Genomic DNA, 22,005 nt, shown 5'->3' with positions numbered 1-22,005 from the left:
TTAGTAATATCTGCCTCAGCTCTCAGCTTCAGTGTCAGCACCTTCAGAAAGGCCTTTCTCAACCATTCTAAGGAATCTTATTCCCATCTTCACAGTCACTTGATTTCATTATCCTGTTTTAATTTTGGTATAGTCTTTATCACCATCTGAAAGGATCTCATGTGTCATTGGGTTACATGACTATTATCAGCCTTCCCACTTGATTGTAAGTTTCATGAAGTCGTAGTCACCCCTCTGTCCCCAGAATCTGGTTCCTGACACACAGTAGGCATTCAATAAGTATTACATGAATGGGCAGTGGTCTAAGCAACAGTAATGGAAAATAATTGTATTTATATTTCATGTCCTTGTGAATAGTTTCACTAGGTTTTCTTAGAAAATAAGTCATTGAAAGCTTTGAACTGTGCTGGTAAGATAGGTAGAAGCTTTGAAATTTTTTTACCCATGCTGAAGATTTAAAGATAATTCCAGTGCACGATGGGCCATCCTTGACCTGAGCTGGGCTTTAATAAAAGGAGCAATGAGGCAAATACAACATACAGACACAAAAATGGGGATCTTTCCTTTATGTGACTGGGGGAGATGTGAGAAATGTGTAACCAGCACTCATCTGAATAGGTGTTTGGCCTTCACTCTCTCCCACAAGCATTAACCTCAGAGTAAGTGACATGTCATACTGTATCTACCAAAGGCACCTCCGGCCGGTACTGACTTGTTTATCTTTGCCATCGTTTCAGGATTCTGAGAAGCGAACCCCACTTCATGTGGCTGCGTTTCTGGGAGATGCAGAGATAATTGAACTCCTGATTCTGTCAGGTAAATACCAGCTGTACTTAAAAGTCAATGGCATGTGAAAATTTAAATAACCAATTTACTAGATTGACTACTACAAAGAACCCAAACAAAGTTTCTTTATTGTGCTTGTGGACATTTATTTGGTCATTGATTTTGTCAGTAGACAAGGGACAATACAAGACATTCTTAGTCATTTTTCAGTAAGAAGAATGTCTTGTATTGTCCACCAATACAATATTTTAAAGTAATTAGCCTCCAATTAAAATAAATTTTTTAAAAAAAAGGAAAAAAATGATTTCTCCAGTAAAACATTTTTATGTTGCTTTGAAAGTCTGATTCCTGACCATCTTAACAAGTAGTCAGGCCCAGTATTGTGGATGCATTCTGTACATTTGGATATCTGTTTCTTTCATTGTAAAAAATTAAAAATTAAAGAAGGAAAATGGATTCCTTTAAATCTACATGAATACACATAGATATGTGTGTGTATTTACATATTTTTAAATTCATTGGACAGGGAGGCCTGGTGTGCTGCAGTTTATGGGGTCGCAAAGAGTCGGACATGACTGAGCGACTGAACTGAACTGAAATGAAATTGCATTGCAAAACAGTACTATTTTGTTTAACTTAACCTCATGGAGGTTAGGTTAGATACATGACTATAATGTAATCAAAGCATAAAAATATGGGAAAAAATGAAACATCAGTTTCTGGATAGTAGTTACCTCTGAGGAGGCAAATAGAGTGAGAGAGGTTTTCAGGGGAAGGTATAAAAGAGATAGCAATTCTGTAAAATATTTCATTTTTTAAAAATTGGGAGTAAATATATGGCCAGCATATGTTGTATGCATACTGGTCTTTATGATACTGCCTCTTTATTTTTCTATGTATTTTAAATATTTCATCAGATTTTAAAATACCAATGTTTTCATTTTTAGAAACCTATATACTTGGGGGGAATCCCAGGTGGCTCAGTGGTAAAGAATCTGCCTGTCAATACAGGAGATGCAGAAGGCATGGGTTCGATCCCTGTTTCAGGAAGATCCCCTGGAGGAGGAAATGGCAATACACTCCAGTATTCTCGCCTGGAAAATTCCCATGGACAGAAGAGCCTGGCAGGCTACAGTCCATAGGATTTCAATGAGTTGGACACAATTGCATGACTAAACAATGCATAAGCACTTTTGCTAGATAGCATATTGAAAAGCAGAGACATTACTTTGCCAACAAAGGTCCATCGAGTCGAGGCTGTGGTTTTTCCAGTGGTCATGTATGGATGTGAGAGTTGGACTGTGAAGAAAGCTGAGCACCGAAGAATTGATGCTTTTGAACTGTGGTGTTGGAGAAGACTCTTGAGAGTCCCTTGGACTGCAAGGAGATCCAACCAGTCCATTCTGAAGGAGATCAGCCCTGGGATTTCTTTGGAGGGAATAATGCTGAAGCGGAAACTCCAGTACTTTGGCCACCTCATGTGAAGAGTTGACTCATTGGAAAAGACTCTGATGCTGGGAGGGATTGGGGGCAGGAGGAAAAGGGGACGCCAGAGGATGAGATGGCTGGATGGCATCACTGACTCGATGGACGTGAGTCTGAGTGAACTCCGGGAGTTGGTGATGGACAGGGAGGCCTGGCGTGCTGTGATTCATGGGGTCGCAAAGAGTCGGACACGACTGAGCAGCTGAACTGAACTGAACTGAAGCACCTTTACTTGGTACATCTCACCCAAAACCAGCATGTGCTTTCTCCTTTGAGTATTTGCGGGACAAATCCCTGGAATGGATCTAAGCATGTGCATGAGTCTCAGTGTGGATTGCATGCAGGCTAGCTGGCTTTCTTCTTCATTCTTTTGGTTTCAGTTCAGTTCAGTCGCTCAGTCATGTCCGACTCTTTGCGACCCCATGAATCACAGCACACCAGGCTTCCCTGTCCATCACAAACTCCCAGAGTTCACCCAAACTCATGTCCATTAAGTCGGTGATGCCTTCCAGCCATCTCATCCTCTGTCGTCCCCTTCTCCTCCTGCCCCCAATCCCTCCCAGCATCAGAGTCTTTTCCAATGAGTCAACTCTTCGCATGAGGTGGCCAAAGTATTGGAGTCTCAGCTTTAGCATCAGTCCTTCCAAAGAACACCCAGGACTGATCTCCTTTCGAATGGACTGGTTGGATCTCCTTGCAGTCCAAAGGGACTCTCAAGGGTCTTCTCCAACACCACAGTTCAAAAGCATCAATTCTTCGGTGCTCAGCTTTCTTCACAGTCCAACTTTCACATTCATATATGACCACTGGAAAAACCATAGCCTTGACTCGATGGACCTTTGTTGGCAAAGTAATGTCTCTGCTTTTGAATATACTATCTAGGTTGGTCATAACTTTCCTTCCAAGGAGTAAGCGTCTTTTAATTTCATGGCTGCAATCACCATCTGCAGGGATTTGGGATTCCCCCAAAATAAAGTCTGACACTGTTTCCACTGTTTCCCCATCTATTTCCCATGAAGTGATGGGACTGGATGCCATGATCTTTGTTTTCTGCATGTTGAGCTTTAAGCCAACTTTTTCACTCTCCTCTTTGACTTTCATCAAGAGGCTTTTTAGTTCCTCTTCACTTTCTGCCATAAGGGTGGTGTCATCTGCAAATCTGAGGTTATTGATATTTCTCCCGGCAATCTTGATTCCAGCTTGGGCTTCTTCTAGCCCAGCGTTTCTCATGATGTACTCTGCATATAAGTTAAATAAGCAAGGTGACAATATACAGCCTTGACATACTCCTTTTCCTATTTGGAACCAGTTTGTTGTTCCATGTCCAGTTCTAACTGTTGCTTCCTGACCTGCATCTTGGTTTGGGGAGATTCAAATCTGGAGGAAATGCCGCTGCCCAGAGACTATGCAAAAGACCAATAGTAAGGTTTTGACTTTGTTTGCAGTAGTAAAGGGAAATTGTAGAATTCCAAAGTCAGCTATGCAAAGATTGGAACTGAGACAGTATTGGAGCAGTATTGGAGAAGAACACTGAAAAAGAATGGTGCTGTGATGCACAAGGAATATTCGCATTGCCCTTATTTTTGTTGTGGTTGTGTTCTTGAGGTAGCTTTTCTCAGGAAACAAGTATTCTATGCCTTGCAATGCTTGTGCTACATGCTTCTGACAGTCTCATGGAGATTAGGTTAGAATTTGTGGAGTATTTTTTGTGCTCTTGAGAACAGGCCTTCCTTCTGATAATTCTAAAGATGTTTCAAGGCTGTGTTCCAAACAAATATGTAGTACTTGGCACTGGCAGTCTGTGGTTAAGAGCCAGTGCACACCTGGCTGGTTGCCCCAGCAGTAGAAATTTGGCCCATGGAAAATTATAGGCAGAATTGGTGGAGGTGCAAAATAAAAGACTTTTGTGGTATGAGACCTAATGATCCCAGCAAGCTCTACCTACCTTCTAAGTGTTGTTTTAAAACACAGCTCAAGGTTCTCAGAGGAATGTTTGGTTCATGACTGTGCACATTTAGAACTTTGTCTTATATCACCAGCTATGCTTTTTTTGCGCGTTGGTTTGTTTGTTTTTCTACATTTGAAGGGAAATGTTTTAATTCTTCAGCATGGAGGTGACCCATCTATTTTTTCCCAGGCATCTAGGGTCTGATAATCAAGAGACTTGGTTTCACCTTTCCTTTATGTGGGCATGGAGCACCCCAGCCTCTTTTAAACAGGGCTCATTCAGAGCCAGGAGAAACTGTTCTGTATCTCTTGATCTGTACACCTGTTTCCTTAGCCCAGTCATCTTGGAAGAATCACTGAGCTATTAATGCCTCTAGTATAATTTCAGGTGGCACATGCTATGGAATTTTTCCTCCTTCCCCCATCAAATTAGGAAGACTTAGGATACGGAAGAGAGTTGTGAAGGTTCTTTAGGAATTTTACTCAACTGTGGAAGCTTAGCAAACTCTTGGAATTCTCATGGTTTTAATTTCCCTGAAAGGTCCTTTATTCATTTTGTGTAGTATATTCCTAAACAAATATCATTGCAAGAGCAGTGATTTCATCTCTAGACTTACATCTGGCAGTTGACCCTTTAGGGAATCCAACCAAATTGTTTTCCAGTTTAATAATGAATGAGGTGCTAATTATTCCCATGTTGGACAAATCATTTGACTTTGCCAGAATCTCCCATTACAGCTGTGTTCTCCATTGTTGTATTAACTTACAGAGCATAGTGTAACTCAAGCCCACTAAATTCCTACTGACATTATCTTTTGTTAGCTAGGCAGATGGAACCCTGAGTGTCTCTGAGTAGACAGCAAGGAATTCAGGCCTTGCAGATTTCCTCTTCTTATAACTGCTTCTGGCTTTATTTTCACCACCTGCTTGTAGCTTCTGTTTTGGAACTGACTGAGTCAGGATTAAGGCAGAGAGAAGGTCAAGAGCTTGCTAAATCATTTTCCTGGAGATATATGAATGAGATCAGTGTGAACCAATCAGTAGCTAAGAGTTAAGAGACTAGTGTTGAGATATAGGGAGCAGAGCACACAGAGAAACAGCCATAGTAACAAGACCTTGTAGAGAAATTCTGGAAACACACAGGGTTAGAGAGAGAGTTCTGAGCTGAAGGAAGAAAACTGGGAGTACACACCCTGTAACATGTGAGTGTTTGTGAGTTGTAACTATTAATTAAAAAAATAAATAAATTAGAATGTAGGCCACCAAACAAGTGGTATTGCTATGAAATTATTTCCTGTGATTTTTCAAAATGTGATTACCACTCCCAATGCAAATTGCCTCCAGAGCTGGTGGCAGGTCATTTTTTTGATTCTTTCATGCATAACAAATATTCATCCTTTGAGGTTGGATTTGATTTTTGGGGGGGTCTAGAAAAAGAGGGGTAATTAAATGAGGCAATGCTGATTTTGGTCTCCAATGCAGTGTGATTATCAAGTAATGGGCCATTTGCTGATAGGCATATAAACTGGCCCCAAAGGCAACTCCAAGGGGAATTTTTAAAATGTTTTGAGCAATTGCCACATATTTGGAGTTATCATATACTCTTCTTAGGTCATTGCTTTGCAGGACAGTGTTTGTTTTTAAAAAATCAATAGCAAGCTGATCTCACTGTATTATAATCATATTTCATGTGATCTTTCTTTCATATTTATTTCTATAATTAAAAGCCAAACATTGGCTGGCCTGTTCTCGCTGGCCTGTAAGATTTTTAGTCATTTGATCTATCTTTTTTCTTTGTCCTACTTGTTTCTAAATGACACGGTGAGAAGAACAGAAATATTGCCTCTGAAAATATGCTCAGAGTTCTCTTTACTCCTGTTATCTATGAAAATAAAATCAAGCAGTAGTAGGGATAAGATTTTTTTTAAAAAAAAAAAAGATATTTTAGAGTTCATGCCTGATAACTTTTAATTAGGTCTTGGTTTCTGGAGAATCAGTATAACCTGGTGCTTTAAAAAAAAAAAATTAAAAACGTGCTTGGGGGAAAAAGCATTTGCCTTTAAATCATTAGACATGCTGACTCTGTGTCCTTCAGTGCACAATGGTGCCTGACAGGCAGGTAAATAACATGAAGCTTCCTTTAGAAAAATCAGTTATAAATATTCAACTCAAACCATCTGACATCTCCCTCTGACATGTAAACAAGACTGTCCGATAGAGGAAGAGGATGAGGAAGCCAGTCTCACGAGATGACACTGATGAAATATGCGTCCCCATTCAGATAACTCTGCTTTTGTCATAATAATTTTGTTGTTCTGGGAGAGGTGGTTTCCCTGGCAGCTGCCTCTTCAACCTTGTGGAGGAGGATTAGTGGAGGAATGGAAGGCTTACACAGTGACTGAATCTACTCCCTAGATTTCTAATTAGCTTTCAATTTCTCAAGTGAGTCCAAAGCTGCATGAACACAGTGCTGGTATTTGTTACACATGGGGGTGTATGTTGCTTTATGTTACCCAGCAAGCTCAGTGGCATTTTTCTCCTTGAAAGAGTTTTGATAGTAAAAGCCACATTTGGATCTGCATAAAACTTTTTTTTTTTAGAATTTTAGAAAACATAAACAGTAATAATAGTAACTACAATATAAATGTATACATATAAATTATAAGAAAAATAGGGGGAATATGCAAAGAATATAAATAAATGGTTCTCAGGGAATGAATTACAAGTGGCTAATGAACAAACATATTAGAAGATGCCCAATCTCATTGTTAAATAGGCAACACAGAAATGTAAGACCATTTTCTTCCAGTCAGATTTGCAATATTTTAAGTATCTGATATGCATAGTCACTTCAGCTGTATCCAATTCTTTGCGACCCTTTGGACTGTAGCCCACCAGGCTCCTCTCTCCATGGGATTCTCCAAGCAAGAATATAGGAGTGGGTTGCCATTTCCTCCTCCAGGGGATCTTCCTGACCCAAGGACTGAACCCACATCTCCTGTGTCGCTGTTTTGGCAGACGGGTTCTTTCCCACTAGTGCCACCTGGGAGGCCCTTGTTCTAAAAGCTGCTAAGTCACTTCAGTCGTGTCCGACTCTGTGCGACCCCATAGACGGCAGCCCACCAGGCTCCCCTGTCCCTGGGGTCCTCCAGGCAAGAACACTGGAGTGGGTTGCCATTTCCTTCTCCAACTGTACTAACAGCAGTTTAGCCCAAAACTGTTGGACCCAGTCAGTGATGAAACAGACAGGGGCCAAACAGGAGGCCTAATAGGTCATCACTGGTCCCCAGAAGAGGAAGGCAACATTTGGAGTGAGGGCTGCAGATTGTGTGACTTTCTTCTGATTGGTTGGTGGTGAGGCAACTGGGCAGTGCTCCAGGAATCTTCTGCTCAGCCTGAGGTTACCATCCTCCACTTGAGTGGTGGCCCCAGTTCTGGAGAAGAACTCAAAGAGATTGTTATGCATATTCCTTGAATAATAATAATAAATAACTGATAATATCAAGTATTGATGAAAATGGGAGGAAATAAAGCAGTCATACACTGTGAGTGTATAAATTGGCACACTTTGAAGGGTTGAAACTTCAAAACCAAAAGTACATGGTCAATGACACAGAAGGTCCATTTCTAATTATGTATCCTAGAAAAATACTTATACATTTGCATAGAGTCATTTTATGGATGTTCATAGCAGCATTGTTTACAGTGAACTATTGGGACACATATTTGTATATAAGACATAAATCAGGATCTCATATACTAACTCAGAGTAGTAGTTTTCTTCAGGGAGTGAAGAGAGTCCAGCATTGGGGGTGATTCTCAAAGGGACTTTACCTGAATCTGTAACAATCTATCTTTTAAAAGAAGAATACGTTAATGTATTACTCGTATGATCAAAAACGTGAAGCAAAATAGGTCTTTTGCTGTTCGTGGTAATAGGTAGTTTTCACAGCTCTGGTTCAGACTAGTTCGGCTGAGGAGACAGGGCTGTGTTACCCTATCTGCCCACCCCATAGTGTAAGGGAGTTGTGACAGCCCACAGAGGCTTCATGTGGTGTCTGTTCAAAAGCTCCCATGGAAGCTGGCTTCTTCCTACCGAAATATGTGGCTAGTTCCAGAGGAATAATTAGGGTCTTGGATAAAATGGATTTCTGCTAATCCCTTTAGCCCAGATCAAGTCTCATCAGGACTCAACTTTACAAACTTGTTTGACATCTCACTGGCCTCTAATATAATATACCTTTGTTAAAAGACTGCTCATCCCTAATAATTTGTCAAGAAGGATGTTGTCTGCCCTGTGAAATAAATATGCTTAATGACTAAAAATAAAATAATGCATGTGATTATATAGTTTATATTCAGGAATATATATTATATTCAGGAGCACACATACATATATCCACACCCTTGAGAAGTTCTCCATTCTTCAGAACCTATATTTCTAAAGTTCTGGAGAATCTCAGTTTTCTTAAAACTGTATCGCCTACCCAGTGAGACACTGTTATTTCTCTGCTGCTGCTGCTGCTGCTAAGTCACTTCAGTTGTGTCCGATTCTGTGCGACCCCATAGAGGCAGCCCACCAGGCTCCCCTGCCCTGGGATTCTCCAGGCAAGAACACTGGAGTGGGTTGCCATTTCCTTCTCCAATGCATAAAAGTGAAAGTGAAGTCGCTCAGTCGTGTCTGACTCTTCACGACCCCATGGACTGCAGCCTACCAGGCTCCTCCGTCCATGGGATTCTCCAGACAAGAGTACTGGAGTGGGTTGCCATTGCCTTCTCCTATTTCTCTTCTAGTCTTAACCTAATTCTTGTGACATTCTAAACTCATGATCTTGCTTCTTCTACTGGACTCAGTATCGCCTCCTGTCTGGCCAGAAAGCACATGATTGATACAAAGAAAAAACAAACAAACAAAATGTGTTGTTTGTACCAGGCAAACAAGAGCACAAGATACAGCATCTGACTTCGCATCAGCAGAACTTGCCCTGACTGTATTATGCTTCTAACCTGTGCTGTTTGGTTCCAGGAGCTCGTGTGAATGCCAAGGACAACATGTGGCTGACCCCGTTGCACCGGGCTGTTGCCTCCAGAAGTGAAGTGAGTGATTATCTTATTTAATCTAGCACCTCCAGTTTCTAGAAAGAGAGAAATGCTTTCTGCTGAATTAGGGATTCTCACTGGTGAGCAAAAGGCTGTAATGCGAGAGGGCGAACAGCTGTTTATTTAAGTACCTCCTGCGTGCCCAGCATGATATTAGGGGCTGCCTGGGGTGGTCCAAGATGGCATCATCCTTGACTTCAGTGAGTTCTCAGTCTGGATGGGATGCAAACAGGTGAGTAGATCAGTACAGTGTCATAACTGAATTGGAGGAAGAAGCAAATAACTGTCGTCTTGAATAGACGAAGTCTTCCAAGACGAGACATCAGTTAAGCTAGTCCTTAGAGGATGAGTAGAGGTTTACAAGGCCAAGAAAAGGAGAGAGGGCTGAGGCAGGAGAACAAACATGCTGAAGAACAAGGGTCATGGCTGTGAACAATGGTGGGTTCAGTTGGATGTAGCTGGAACATGGGGTTAGTAGAAGGTAAGTCTGATAGTAGAGGCTGGGTCAAGTAGCAGAATCCCGGGTATCCTCTGAGCAGTGGGGAGTGTTGACAAGCAGAGATAAGCGTAAACCTGACAGAGTTTGGAACAAGTGAGAGTGAGATGGCAAAGAACCCCCTGGGTTAATGGTGACATCGTTAATCAGTTCTGTTTGAAAGTGCCGAGTTTGGTAAATATGTCACCGAAATGTAAGCACCATGACAGTAGGGATCTGTGTTTTGTTTCTTGATGTATCCCAAGCCTGGTACATTGTAGGTGCTCGGGAAATAATTATATTTTGAATGCTGGAAATTTGGGTGAGGATGGCAAATATGTCTTAATTGGAGACATTTTGTCTGTTTACATTTAAAGTAATTATTGATAGGTGTGTTCTTACTGCCATTCCATTAATTCCTTTGGTTGTTTTGTAGTTTTTTTTTCTTCTTTTATTCTTTTCCATTGTGATTTGATGCCTATATTGAGTGTTTAGATTTTTTTTCTGTTTTTTTATATGTATCTATTATAGGTTTTGGGGCTTCCCAACTCGCTCAGTGGTAAAGAATCCGCCTTCCAATGCAGGAGACACAGGAGATGCAAGTTTGATCCCTGGGTCGGGAGAGCCCCTGGAGGAGGAAATGGCAACCCACTCCAGTATTCTTGCCTGAACAATCCTGTGAACATAGGAGCCTACTGGGCTACAGTCCATAGGGTCACAAAGAGTAAGGCACAGCTGAGTGACTGAGCACATGGAACATTATAGGTTCTTGGTTTGTGGTTACTATACACACACACACACACACATTTATATTGATGATCTCAAGTTTTATATATGTATGGGTCTTCCCAAGTGGTGCTGCTGGTAAGGAACTGCCTCCCAGTGCAGGAGACGTAGAAGACGTGGGTTCAGTCCTAGGTCTGGAACATCCTCTGGAGAAGGGCATTGCAACACACTTCAGTATTCTTGCCTAGAGCATCCCATGGACAAAGGAGTCTGGCAGGCTACAGTCCATGGAGTTGCAAAGAGTCAGATACAACTGAAACAACTGAGCATGTATATATGTATGTGTATATATATATATTCACACATATATATTGATGATCTAAGTTATATGCATGTGTATATATATATACATACATATATTAGTGATCTCTTAAGTTCAAACACATTCTAACACCCCTACGTTTTTATTTTCCCCTGTTATGTTTAATATTTCTAACATCATGTTTTACATTTTTTTGTTTTGTGTCTCTCTTAACTACTTACTGTGGATATAGATGATTTTCCTACTTTTGTGTTTTGACCTTTCTACTAGCTTTATAAGCGATCTACCTTTCATATATGTTTGCCTTTACACATGAGATTTTTCCTTTCATAATTTTTATATTTCTACTTTTGGCCTTTTCTTTTTCACTAGGAGAAGTCCCTTTAAGATTTCTTGTAAGGTTGGGTTAGTGGTACTGAATTCTTTTAGCTTTTACTTGTTTGTAAAATTGTTTATCTTTCCTTCAAATCTGAATGATAACCTTGCCAGGAAGAGTATTCTCAGTTGTAGGTTTTTTTCCTTTCATTGCTTTGAATATATAGTGTCACTCCCTTCTGGCTTGCAAAGTCTCTGCTGAGCGTCAGCTTACTATACATAGCTGGTTGCTTTTCTCTTACTATTAATTTTTAGATTTTTAATATATTTTTAAAATTTTATTTTATTGAAGTATAGTTGTTTTACAGTGTTGTGCTAGTTCCTGCTCTACAGCAAAGTGATTTAGAAATAAATTTTTTTGTCATTTTAGTTATAGTATGACTTGATGTGAACCTCTTTGGGTTCCTCTTGTTTGAAACTCTGGATGTCTTTTTGGATCTGGATGTCTATTTCCTTCCCTAGGTTAGGGAAGTTTTTAGCTATTATTTCTTCAAGTAAGTTCTCTGCCCCTTTCTCTTTCTTTTCTCCTTCTGGGACTCTTATATTGCAATGTCAGTATGCTTGATGTGGTCTGGAGGTTTCTTAAAGTATTCTTATTTCTTTTAATCCTTTTTTTCTTTTTTATGTTTAGCTTGGGTGATTTCCACTACTCTTCCAGATCACTGATTATTCCTCTGTATCATCTAATCTACTATTGATTCCTTCTAGTGTATCTTTCATTTCAGTTAGTATATTCTTCAGCTTTGTTTGGTTTTTCTTTATATTTTCTAACTCTTTTAAAATTCTCCCAGTTTTCATCCATTCTTCTTTGAAGTTCACTGAGCATCTTTTTTGATGATCAAAAAATGATCATTTTTGATCATTAGCTTGAACCCTTTATCAGTTAGGTTGCTGTCTCTACTTTTGTTCTTTTTCTGAGGTTTTGTCTTGTTTCTTCATTTGGAGCATATTTCTCTATCTCCTCATTTTGCCTAATTCTCTGTGTTTATTTTCCTGTACTAGGTAGGTCAATTACATTTTCTGATCTTAGAGAAGTGGTTTTATGTAGGAGACGTCCTATGAGATCAACACCACTTTCCCTTCCGGTCACCAGAGCTATGTGCTCTAGGGGTACCCCCATCTGGGCTGTGGGTGCCTCCTCTGATGGAGCCAGGTCAATTATTGTGAGCTTTCTGGGAGGCAAGGCTGGCTCCAAGCTTGTTTAGCTGTGAGGTTCTACCTCATGTTGGGGGCCCACTGGAGGATGTGGTAAGCTCCCCAAGCAGTTGGCTGTGCAGCCTGTGGGCTGTGGAGCCGGTGCTAGTGGGCAGGTAAGCCCCCAGCACTAATAGGCTATTGGAAGGACTCTAAACTGGCACTTGCCAGTGCTGACATCACGGTAGAATGAGCTCCCCCAAGGACATACCACCAGTGTCCTCATTCTCAGGTGAAGTCCCAGGTGCCTTCTGCCTCTCAAGAGGCTCTCCAAGAATAGCAAGTAGGTCTGACCCAGGCTTTTTTCAAGCTACAACCTCTGCACATGCTCTTTAAGAGCAGTCTGTTTCCTAAGTTCTCTGGCTCTCCTGAACATAAGCCCCACTGGCTTTCAAAGCAGAAGTTCTGGGGACTCATCTTCCTGCCGCAGGATCCCAGGCTGCAGAGCACAGTGTGGGGCTTGGACCTCTCGCTCCTTGGGGAGGACCTCTGTGATCATGATATTCTTCCCATTTATGGGTTTCTTACCCAGGTGTACGGGTCCTGCATATACTACGTCTTGGCCCCTTCTGTCTTTCTTGTTGTAGTCCGTTCTTTATATCTTTTGTTGGGGAAATCCTTTCTACAAGTCTTCAGATCATTCTCGTGGATGCTTGCTCTGTAAGTAGTTGCAGTTTTGGTGTGCCTGTGGGAAGAGGTAAATTCAGGAACTTCCCATTCTGCCATCTTGGCTACAGCCCATTCCTCCTTTTTAAAATTAGATCCTATATCCATTACTTTCAGTTCAGTTCAGTTCAGTCGCTCAGTCATGTCCGACTCTCTGCGTCCCCATGGACTGCAGCACACCAGGCTTCCCTGTCCATCACCCAACTCCTGGAGCCTACTCAAACTCATGTCCATTGCGTCAGTGATGCCATCCAACCATCTCATCCTGTCATCCCCTTCTCTTCCCAGCTTCAATCTTTCCCAGCATCAGGATCTTTTCCAATGAGTCGGTTCTTCACATCAGGTAGCCAATGTATTGGAGTTTCAGTTTCAGCATCAGTCCTTCCGATGAATATTCAGGACTGATTTCCTTTAGAATTGACTGGTTGGATCTCCTTGCAGTCCAAGGAACTCTCAAGAGTCTTCTCTAACACCACAGTTCAAAAGCATCAACACCACAGTTCAAAAGCTATTACTTTATGCCTCGTCTAAATAACAGGTGGGGAAAGCATACTCAAGGTGGGAAGACCAGAGAAGGTTTGGACTGGTCTTTTGGAGTTTGACTATTAGAACTTGCCAAAGAAGATACATGAGTTCAGCGGGCATATCTGTCTGTTGCTTAGATTGGCAAACACTGATATTCCTTACACAAATATGTATTAAAAGCCATTTCTTCTTTGAAAGACTTATAAACCCTAAATTGTCTTTAAAACCTCTTTGCATCTCAAGCATGGATAATTGATCCCTCTCAGGGTTCAAGGCTCAGGGTTCAATCAAGGAATGAGAACCACCATGATAAATGCAGATATTTATTATAGGAATTAGACCTTACACAATTGTGTGAGCTGCTGGGGAAGTTTGTTTATTTATGTAAAGCTATCCTCTTGGTTTCTATGTGGTCCTAAAGTCACTGTGGGCCAGCAGTTGAAAAGAAAAACTAGATATGAAATGGGGGAAAATAGGGACAACCTGGAACCCCCATCTGTCTCTCATTGCTCAGCATTGCCCATGTGGGTGTCCTGCAGAAGAAGCTGTGTGCTTCACCTCTGAGCTCACACGTGCCTGGCCCAGAATAGGAGTAACTGAAGAAGATGTGGTAGGATCTGAAGAAGCATCAACCTGGTACCATCCTGTGCCAACACAATGATGCTACTGGTCACTGGCCCTGTGCACAAGCTGCCATAGCACTTGGCACCCAACACGCCATCAGTCTGTAATTTCATGGTTCCCTTCCAGAACATGCAGCTTTCTCAAGGGGCCAACCCTAGATGGAACAATACAGTGGAGGGAATTCCATGAAATGTAGTTCAGCTTGGCTAACGTGGAAGAACAATATAAAACTATCATTGAAATTGTTATTCTGTTTTATTAAAAAGATCGTCTAGCCAGTAAGTTCTTGGCAACGAGTGGCATGCCTGTTGTTTGTCATTGTATATTTAGCATCTCGCCTGCCCAGGAAACCATTGTTTTTTGAGTGATTCAGTGAAGATTGGGTTTTCCATTTAACCTGTGTTGACCTGATTCTCTGTAAAACTGCTAACGTGGAGCTAGTACACTGTGCAGAGAATGATGGTGGCAACCATCTTTCATGCATGGAACATAAACTAACTTGAAGTTTGTTTATGGGAGTATCGCACTAAAAGCAAGTTAAGCCACTGGATCCTGCAAAATCAGAATGAGTTCCTAAAATAGCATGCAACACAGATTATCAGTTTAAGTCAGAGATATCAGTGTACATCAACATTTCTGAGCCTTCTTTCCATCAGGCAAATTTCTTGTTTGGATTTCTGTGACTAGGAAAAGAATGTTCATTTGCTGAATTCATTTCCTGAGCCTATTATAGCAATAGGAGTATTAGGTCATAATATTGATTAAACACCCACCCATGCTTGAGATTGTAGAAGCTCCTCTGCAAACAAGAAGGTAAATCAAGACATGGTCATAGCCCTTGAAAATTGTTCCAAATAGATTGGTTTGTGGAGATAAATCTTTAAGACTTACTTGGTGCTGACCAGGCTGTGTTGTGTACTCCCTTCTTGGCCTAATCCCCACCCTCCTCCTACCTCCACCCCACTCCACACCCACTCCGTGGTGTCCCCAGGGAGACAACACCAAACAGGAAATTAGAGCCAAACAGCATTGTCTTCTTCCTGACTCCCTGAGGCTACCAACCACCTTCTCTTTCTCTGACTGCTCCCACAGCTGTGAAGAAATAGAAGAGTCTCTTACAAACAGTTAAAGACATTTATTTTGCAATGCTAGGTAACATACATGAGCAAGATTTTGGGCTGCCAGGGAGAATTATCTGGAGCGTTGATGTAAATTATTTCACATTATTTCCCCTGTTAATTCTCGGTGCTTTTTTGTTTTTCCTTGGAAAAGAACAGCTGTGTATAAAGGAGTGAAATGCAAAGAAACCTGGGGGGTTCCACACATGTTTATTGAAGCCTGTTCTGTGTGGGCCTCAAGTGGATGTGAAGTCTCCCTTCTTAGACATTGTGTTGAGGGCAGAGAGCAGGTAGACAGCCAGCACACAACCAGTAGAAAACCATAGAGCCTACTGTGGTCTGTGTCCAAATGTGACTGGCCTTTCACACATGCGTTTTCTTCTCTAATGAACTGAGGGGCTGCACCAAAGGATTTGCTAAACTTGTCACTTTTCTGTCCCAGAGGCTCTTTTGTGGTTAGAAATATTGAAAATGGTTGTATCCCATCTTTGGGGTGTAGAATTAAGAATGTTGTGTTCAAATTAGTACTGTCATGATGAATATTTATTGAGCAATTACTGCTTGCTAGGCAATGTGCTAAGCACTTTCTGTACTTTATTCTTTTTTAACCTCTGAGTTAATTAGCTCTGAGTCTGACACTGTTATTAATCTTCATTTAGGAAATGTGGTCTCAGAGAAGTTAAGCAACAGAGCTTAAGACACCACAGCCAATGAGTGGAGGAGGGTGTATCCAGAGAACCTGTTCTCCTAACCACTGTGCTACACTGCTGCCCTCTCATCACATGGGCATCCCTAGGGATACTTGTTCAACTTATAAAGCCTATCTATTTTTGTATCTGTGCAGACGAATGTCCAACAGGTATAAAGATGTTTTCCAGATCTGAATAGGAAAAACATCTTATAGCTTAAAATTTAAACATCATGTTTTTCCCTTCCCTCTAAGAAACACTGTCATTTTGGGCTAAATGCTAAAAGGAGAACTGGAAAAATTATATGGGAGACTAGAATGTTGTTGCTTTCCATAAATTATTTTTATGATGATAAAAAGATGATCACATATAGAACATAGATTGTAACTGGGATGGGTAGAAAATAACCATCTTATAACCTATTTGAAGGTAGATGAGTAGTATTCAGATTTAGTGTGCATTCAGATAATCTGCAGTGCTTGTTAAAAGTACCTGTTCTAACAGTACTACATGTAGATAAATACAAGGACCTACTGTATAGCATAGGAACTATACTCTGTAGCCAATATTATGTGTGTGCATATATATATACAGTTCAGTTCACGCATACAATTGCATATGTATATGTTGTTGTTTAGTCACTAAGTCGTGTCCAGCTCTTTTGCAGCCCAGTGAACTGTAGCCTGCCAGGCTCCTCTGTCCATGGGATTTCCCAGGGAGGATTACTGGAGTGGGTTGCCATTTCCTCCTCCAGGAGATCTTCCTAACCCAGGGATTGACCCAGGTCTCTTGCATTGGCGAGCAGATTCTTTACCACTGAACCAGTAGGGTAGCCCTTATTTATATATATATATATATCAAATGGAATCACTTTGCCTCAAACTAACACTCAAACTAACACCTCAAAATCAACTATACTTCAATTTAAGAATTTTTGAATAAAGTCACATGCACACACAGACACACAAACGCAAAGTACATGTTCTAGAACCTCACCCCCAGTGATTCTGATGAAGCCTATAATTGAGCCCAGAAATCTGGGCTTAATTCAAAGAGAAAATTCTGATGCATGTGGTCTACATTCCATACTTTGAGACCTGAGATTAATGTCTGGGAATATTTTAGTATCTGGCCTTCCCAAAGTTTAGAGCCACTGGTTCTTGAGTAGTTTGAATTTTTTCACATCCCCAAGTCTCCCCTTTACACTACTGTTTCTTAGAATAATTTTACTCTAATAATAATTATAATGATAAAGTACACATTTGGTTTAATAGTGGTATTTTTAGAAGAATAATCTGAATAATTTGAACAAATTAGGCACCAATTTATACAATTCGTACAGTATATGAAATTGCTGTAGTCAATAGAGGATACAGGGTAAAAGCCCCAACCAATTATTATTTTACAGTAATAGATTAAATTTCTTCTGGACTTGAGTACAGCCTCAGGGACATTAACACACATAAATGTCTTGTTAATTTTTGCATATTATTATTTAGAGAATTAGTTATTCAATCATGTGGAAAATTCTGAAAGAGATGGGAATACCAGGCCACCTGACCTGCCTCTTGAGAAACCTATATACAGGTCAGGAAGCAACAGTTAGAACTGGACATGGAACAACAGACTGGTTCCAAATAGGAAAAGGAGTACGTCAAGGCTGTATATTGTCACCCTGCTTATTTAACTTATATGCAGAGTACATCATGAGAAACGCTGGGCTGGAAGAAGCACAAGCTGGAGCCAAGATTGCTGGGAGAAATATCAATAACCTCAGACATGCAGATGACACCACCCTTATGGCAGAAAGTGAAGAGGAACTAAAAAGCCTCTTGATGAAAGTCAAAGAGGAGAGTCAAAAAGTTGGCTTAAAGCTCAATATTCAGAAAATGAAAATCATGGCATCTGGTCCCATCACTTCATGGGAAATAGATGGGGAAACAGTGGAAACAATGTCAGACTTTAATATTTTGGGCTCCCAAATCCCTGCAGATGGTGATTGCAGCCATGAAATTAAAAGACGCTTACTCCTTGGAAGGAAAGTTATGACCAACGTAGATAGCATATTGAAAACCAGAGACATTACTTTGCCAACAAAGGTCCATCTAGTCAAGGCTATGGTTTTTCCAGTAGTCAGGTATGGATGTGAGAGTTGGACTGTGAAGAAAGCTGAGCGCCGAAGAATTGATGCTTTTGAACTGTGGTGTTGGAGAAGACTCTTGAGAGTCCCTTGGACTGCAAGGAGATCCAACCAGTCCATTCTAAAGGAGGTCAGTCCTGGGTGTTCTTTGGAAGGACTTATGCTAAAGCTGAAACTCCAATACTTTGGCCACCTCATGCGAAGAGTTGACTCATTGGAAAAGACTCTGATGCTGGGAGGGATTGGGGGCAGGAGGAGAAGGGGACGACAGAGGATGAGATGGCTGGATCGCATCACCAACTCGATGGACATGAGTTTGGGTGAACTCTGGGAGTTGGTGATGGACAGAGAGGCCTGGCGTGCTGCGATTCATGGGGTCGCAAAGAGTCAGACACAACTGAGCGACTGAACTGAACTGAAATGAACTGATACCAATATATTTATTCTACTCAAATTTATTGAATAGACATTAGGTGCCAGAAACCTGCCAGGCTTTGTGGACAGTATAGAAAATTGCATGAGACTCAGACCTTTGTCCAAACAGCTTACTGTTTATAAAATTTGACATTGTTTATGTCTATAAGGACTCTGTATAATCATAAAGAATTACTTTTCCATGAGTAATTTATGACCACTTAATGCAATGCACATTTGAAAGTAAGAAAAACAAATATTGGAGGCGACCATTTTTAAGGCACATGTATCCTATTTCTTCTCATCTTTTCCATGTGCCAAAGTGCATGTTTCTGTTTCTTAAACAGGGTTGAAGCGACCTTTTGTAAAAGGAGAAAGTCATAAAAAGTAGAAATAAAGTGACTATAGATGCCATCTCCAGTTCACCATGTGTGATATCCCATGACAGTTCCTCCCTCTGTCTGCTATTTCTGTATCTCAAATAGGAGAGCCTACCATGGAGTGTCATCCAACAAGGCCTGCAGTCCTAAGGCCGAGTGTTCCCCTCAGGAGGAATGCCAGCATCCTTACACATTCTTGTTCATTAAAAAAGAAACCAAGGCTTTGAAACAGCACCACTCACAGTGTGGCTTGTGACTAGTCTGAGATTTAGTCTTTCCTGTGGTGACTTGAGGGAGCATTCAGAAACTTTTAGAAAAATTTGATAAAGTAATTTCATGGCTGCGAAACTTAATAAGAAAATAACTGAGTTTATAATTTGTATCTTCATCTTTTTTTCATTTTGTTATTCTAATTATGCATGAGGAATTTGAAATAATTAAAAAAAACTTGTCCTTCACCGCAACTAGTTTGAGAAGCACTGTTTAAGTATCCTTTCTTGGTTCAGAAAGTGTTCAGCTTCCCATTCCCCACATAGCTTCTTTTTCACCTAGTAAATTTCTGTCAGAACAAACTCCTAGCTGTAATTTTTAGCCAGTGGGTAATACAGGAAAAAGACTTCTTTTGATTACAAAAATCATTGATTCCCTCAATAACCATAGAATTACTTCCTCTTCAAGGTAAAATGCTTTCAAGTTAAAATTTTTGAAATAAAAATGCAACTTTAAAAAAAGGAATTATAGTCTTTTTAAATCAAAGCTTCATTTTTGTGAAAATATTACTTTACATTTATATTAAATGCATGCATCCATTTTTGCAGGCTAAAACTTCAGAATTTAAAATGTAAATAAGGGAGAATTAACATTTAAGAGTATTTATGTCAGGATACTTGCCTGATACTGTCCACTGAGTAAGCTCTGGGCTAGGAGAAAATGCAGGGGCCCTTAAGACAGCCAGGCTGGCAAACCATCTTTAGCCATCATGACTATAAAATGAAGCTGCCTGTCAAATGAGGGTCAGTCCAGATGACCCTTGAGGCCTTTTCTAATTCTGTATCCTGTATCTCTGTGCATTTGATTCCATAGCCATTTTTTACTACTTGCGTTTTCATTTCAGAAATGGGTTGTTCAGTAGCTAAGTCATGTCCAACTCTTTGCGACCCCATGAATTGCAGCACACCAGGCTTCCCTGTCCTTCACTATCTCCTTGAGTTTGCTCAAACTCATGTCCATTCAATCAGTGATGCCGTCTAACTATCTCATCCACTGCTGCCCTCTGTTCCTCTTGCTCTCAATCTTTTCCAGCATCAGGGTCTTTCCCAATGAGTCCATCATGGTCTTTTCCAATAAAAAAGGGTTAATCCTTGGAAATCAACCAAGAACCCCTCCTTTGTATAACTAAGCATTCCTTGATAGAGTCCCTTCTTGTCAAGTAAGGTGAAACTGCAATTCATTACCTTGGTAGATATTTTAAAAAAATGAAAAATGGCAAAGTTGAAACATTTCATAAAAGTGGAGAAATAAATGTAGTGGTCATTCTAGATGTCTGTGAGCTGTGAAAGTGAGTGTTGGTACAAAAGTCAGTCAGTTCAGTTGCCCAGTCATGTTCGACTCTTTGCAACCCCATCATCTGCAGCTAGCCAGGCTTTCCTATCCATCACCAACTCCCAGAGCTTGCACAAACTCATGTCCATCCAGTTGGTGATGCCATCCAGCCATCTCATCCTCTGTCGTCCCCTTCTCCTCCTGCTTTTAATCTTTCCCAGCATCAAGGTCTTTTCCAATGAGTCAGTTCTTCGCATCAGGTGCCCAAAGTATTGGAGCTTCAGCTTCAGTCCTTCCAATGAATATTCAGGACTGATTTCCTTTAGCATTGACTGGTTGGATCTCCTTTGCAGTCCAGAGGACTCTCAAGAGTCTTTTCCAACACCACGGTTCAAAAGTATCAATTATTCGGTGCTCAGCTTTCTTTATAGTCCAACTCTCACATCCATACAAGACTACAGGAAAAACTATAGCTTTGACTAGATGGACCTTTGTCGGCAAAGTAATGTCTCTGCTTTTTAATACGCTGTCTTGGTTGGTCATAGCTTTTCTTTCAAGGAGCAAGCATCTTTTAATTTCACGGCTGCAGTCACCATCTGCAGTGATTTTGGAGCTCAAGAAAATAAAGTCTGCTTTGTTTCCATTATTCCCCCATCTATTTGTCATGAAGTGATGGGACTGGATGCCATGATCTTAGTTTTTTGAATGTTGTGCTTTAAGCCAGCTTTTTCACTCCTCTTTCGATTTCACCAAGAGGCTCTTTAGTTCTTCTTCATTTTCTGCCATAAGGGTGGTGTCATCTGCATATCTGAGGTTATTGATATTTCTCCAGCAATCTTGATTCCAGCTTGTGCTTCATCCAGCCCAGCATTTCTCATGATGTACTCTGCATATAACTTAAATAAGCAGGGTGACGATATACAGCCTTGACATAATCTTTTTCCTATTTGGAATCAGTCTGTTGTTCCACGTCCGGTTCTAAGTGTTGCTTCTAGACCTGCATACAGATTTCTCAGGAGGCAGGTAAGGTGGTCTGGTATTCCCATCTCTTGAAAAATTTTCCACAGTTTGTTGTGATCCACACAGTCAAAGGCTTTGGCATAGTCAATGAAACAGAAGTAGATGAGCTGAAACGCTCCTGCTTTTTCTGTGACCCAACAGATGTTCACATTTTGATCTCTGGTTCCTCTGCCATTTCTAAAACCAGCTTGAACATCTGCAAGTTCACGGTTCACATACTATTGAAGCCTAGCTTGGAGAATTTTGAGCATTACTTTGCTAGGGTGTGAGATGAGTGCAGTTGTGCAGTGGTTTAAGCATTCTTTGGCATTGCCTTTCTTTGGGGTTGGAATGAAAACTGACCTTTTCCAGTCCTGTGGCCACTGCTGAGTTTTCCAAATTTGCTGGCATATTGAGTGCAGCCCTTTTGCAGCATCATCTTTTGGAATTCCATCACCTCCACTAGCTTTGTTTGTAGTGATGCTTCCTAAGGCCCAC

General features: G+C 40.8%; 1 protein-coding gene across 9 annotated transcripts in view; it reads left to right on the top strand.

Moving 5' to 3' along the window:
* The window catches only part of ANKRD44 (ankyrin repeat domain 44), a 312,052-nt gene that overhangs the window by 165,999 nt on the left and 124,048 nt on the right, over positions 1–22,005 (top strand). For all 9 annotated transcript variants that reach the window (XM_027563508.1, XM_027563498.1, XM_027563489.1 and 6 more), the window contains exons 3-4: positions 738–816; positions 9,245–9,315. In XM_027563508.1, coding sequence (XP_027419309.1) covers positions 738–816; positions 9,245–9,315 — 150 coding nt within the window. The remainder of the gene's footprint in view (positions 1–737; positions 817–9,244; positions 9,316–22,005) is intronic.

Source organism: Bos indicus x Bos taurus, chromosome 2, assembly GCF_003369695.1.
Source record: "Bos indicus x Bos taurus breed Angus x Brahman F1 hybrid chromosome 2, Bos_hybrid_MaternalHap_v2.0, whole genome shotgun sequence".
In the NCBI taxonomy this organism is placed as follows: domain Eukaryota; kingdom Metazoa; phylum Chordata; class Mammalia; order Artiodactyla; family Bovidae; genus Bos; species Bos indicus x Bos taurus.
This window is presented reverse-complemented; position numbering and strand designations above follow the sequence as displayed.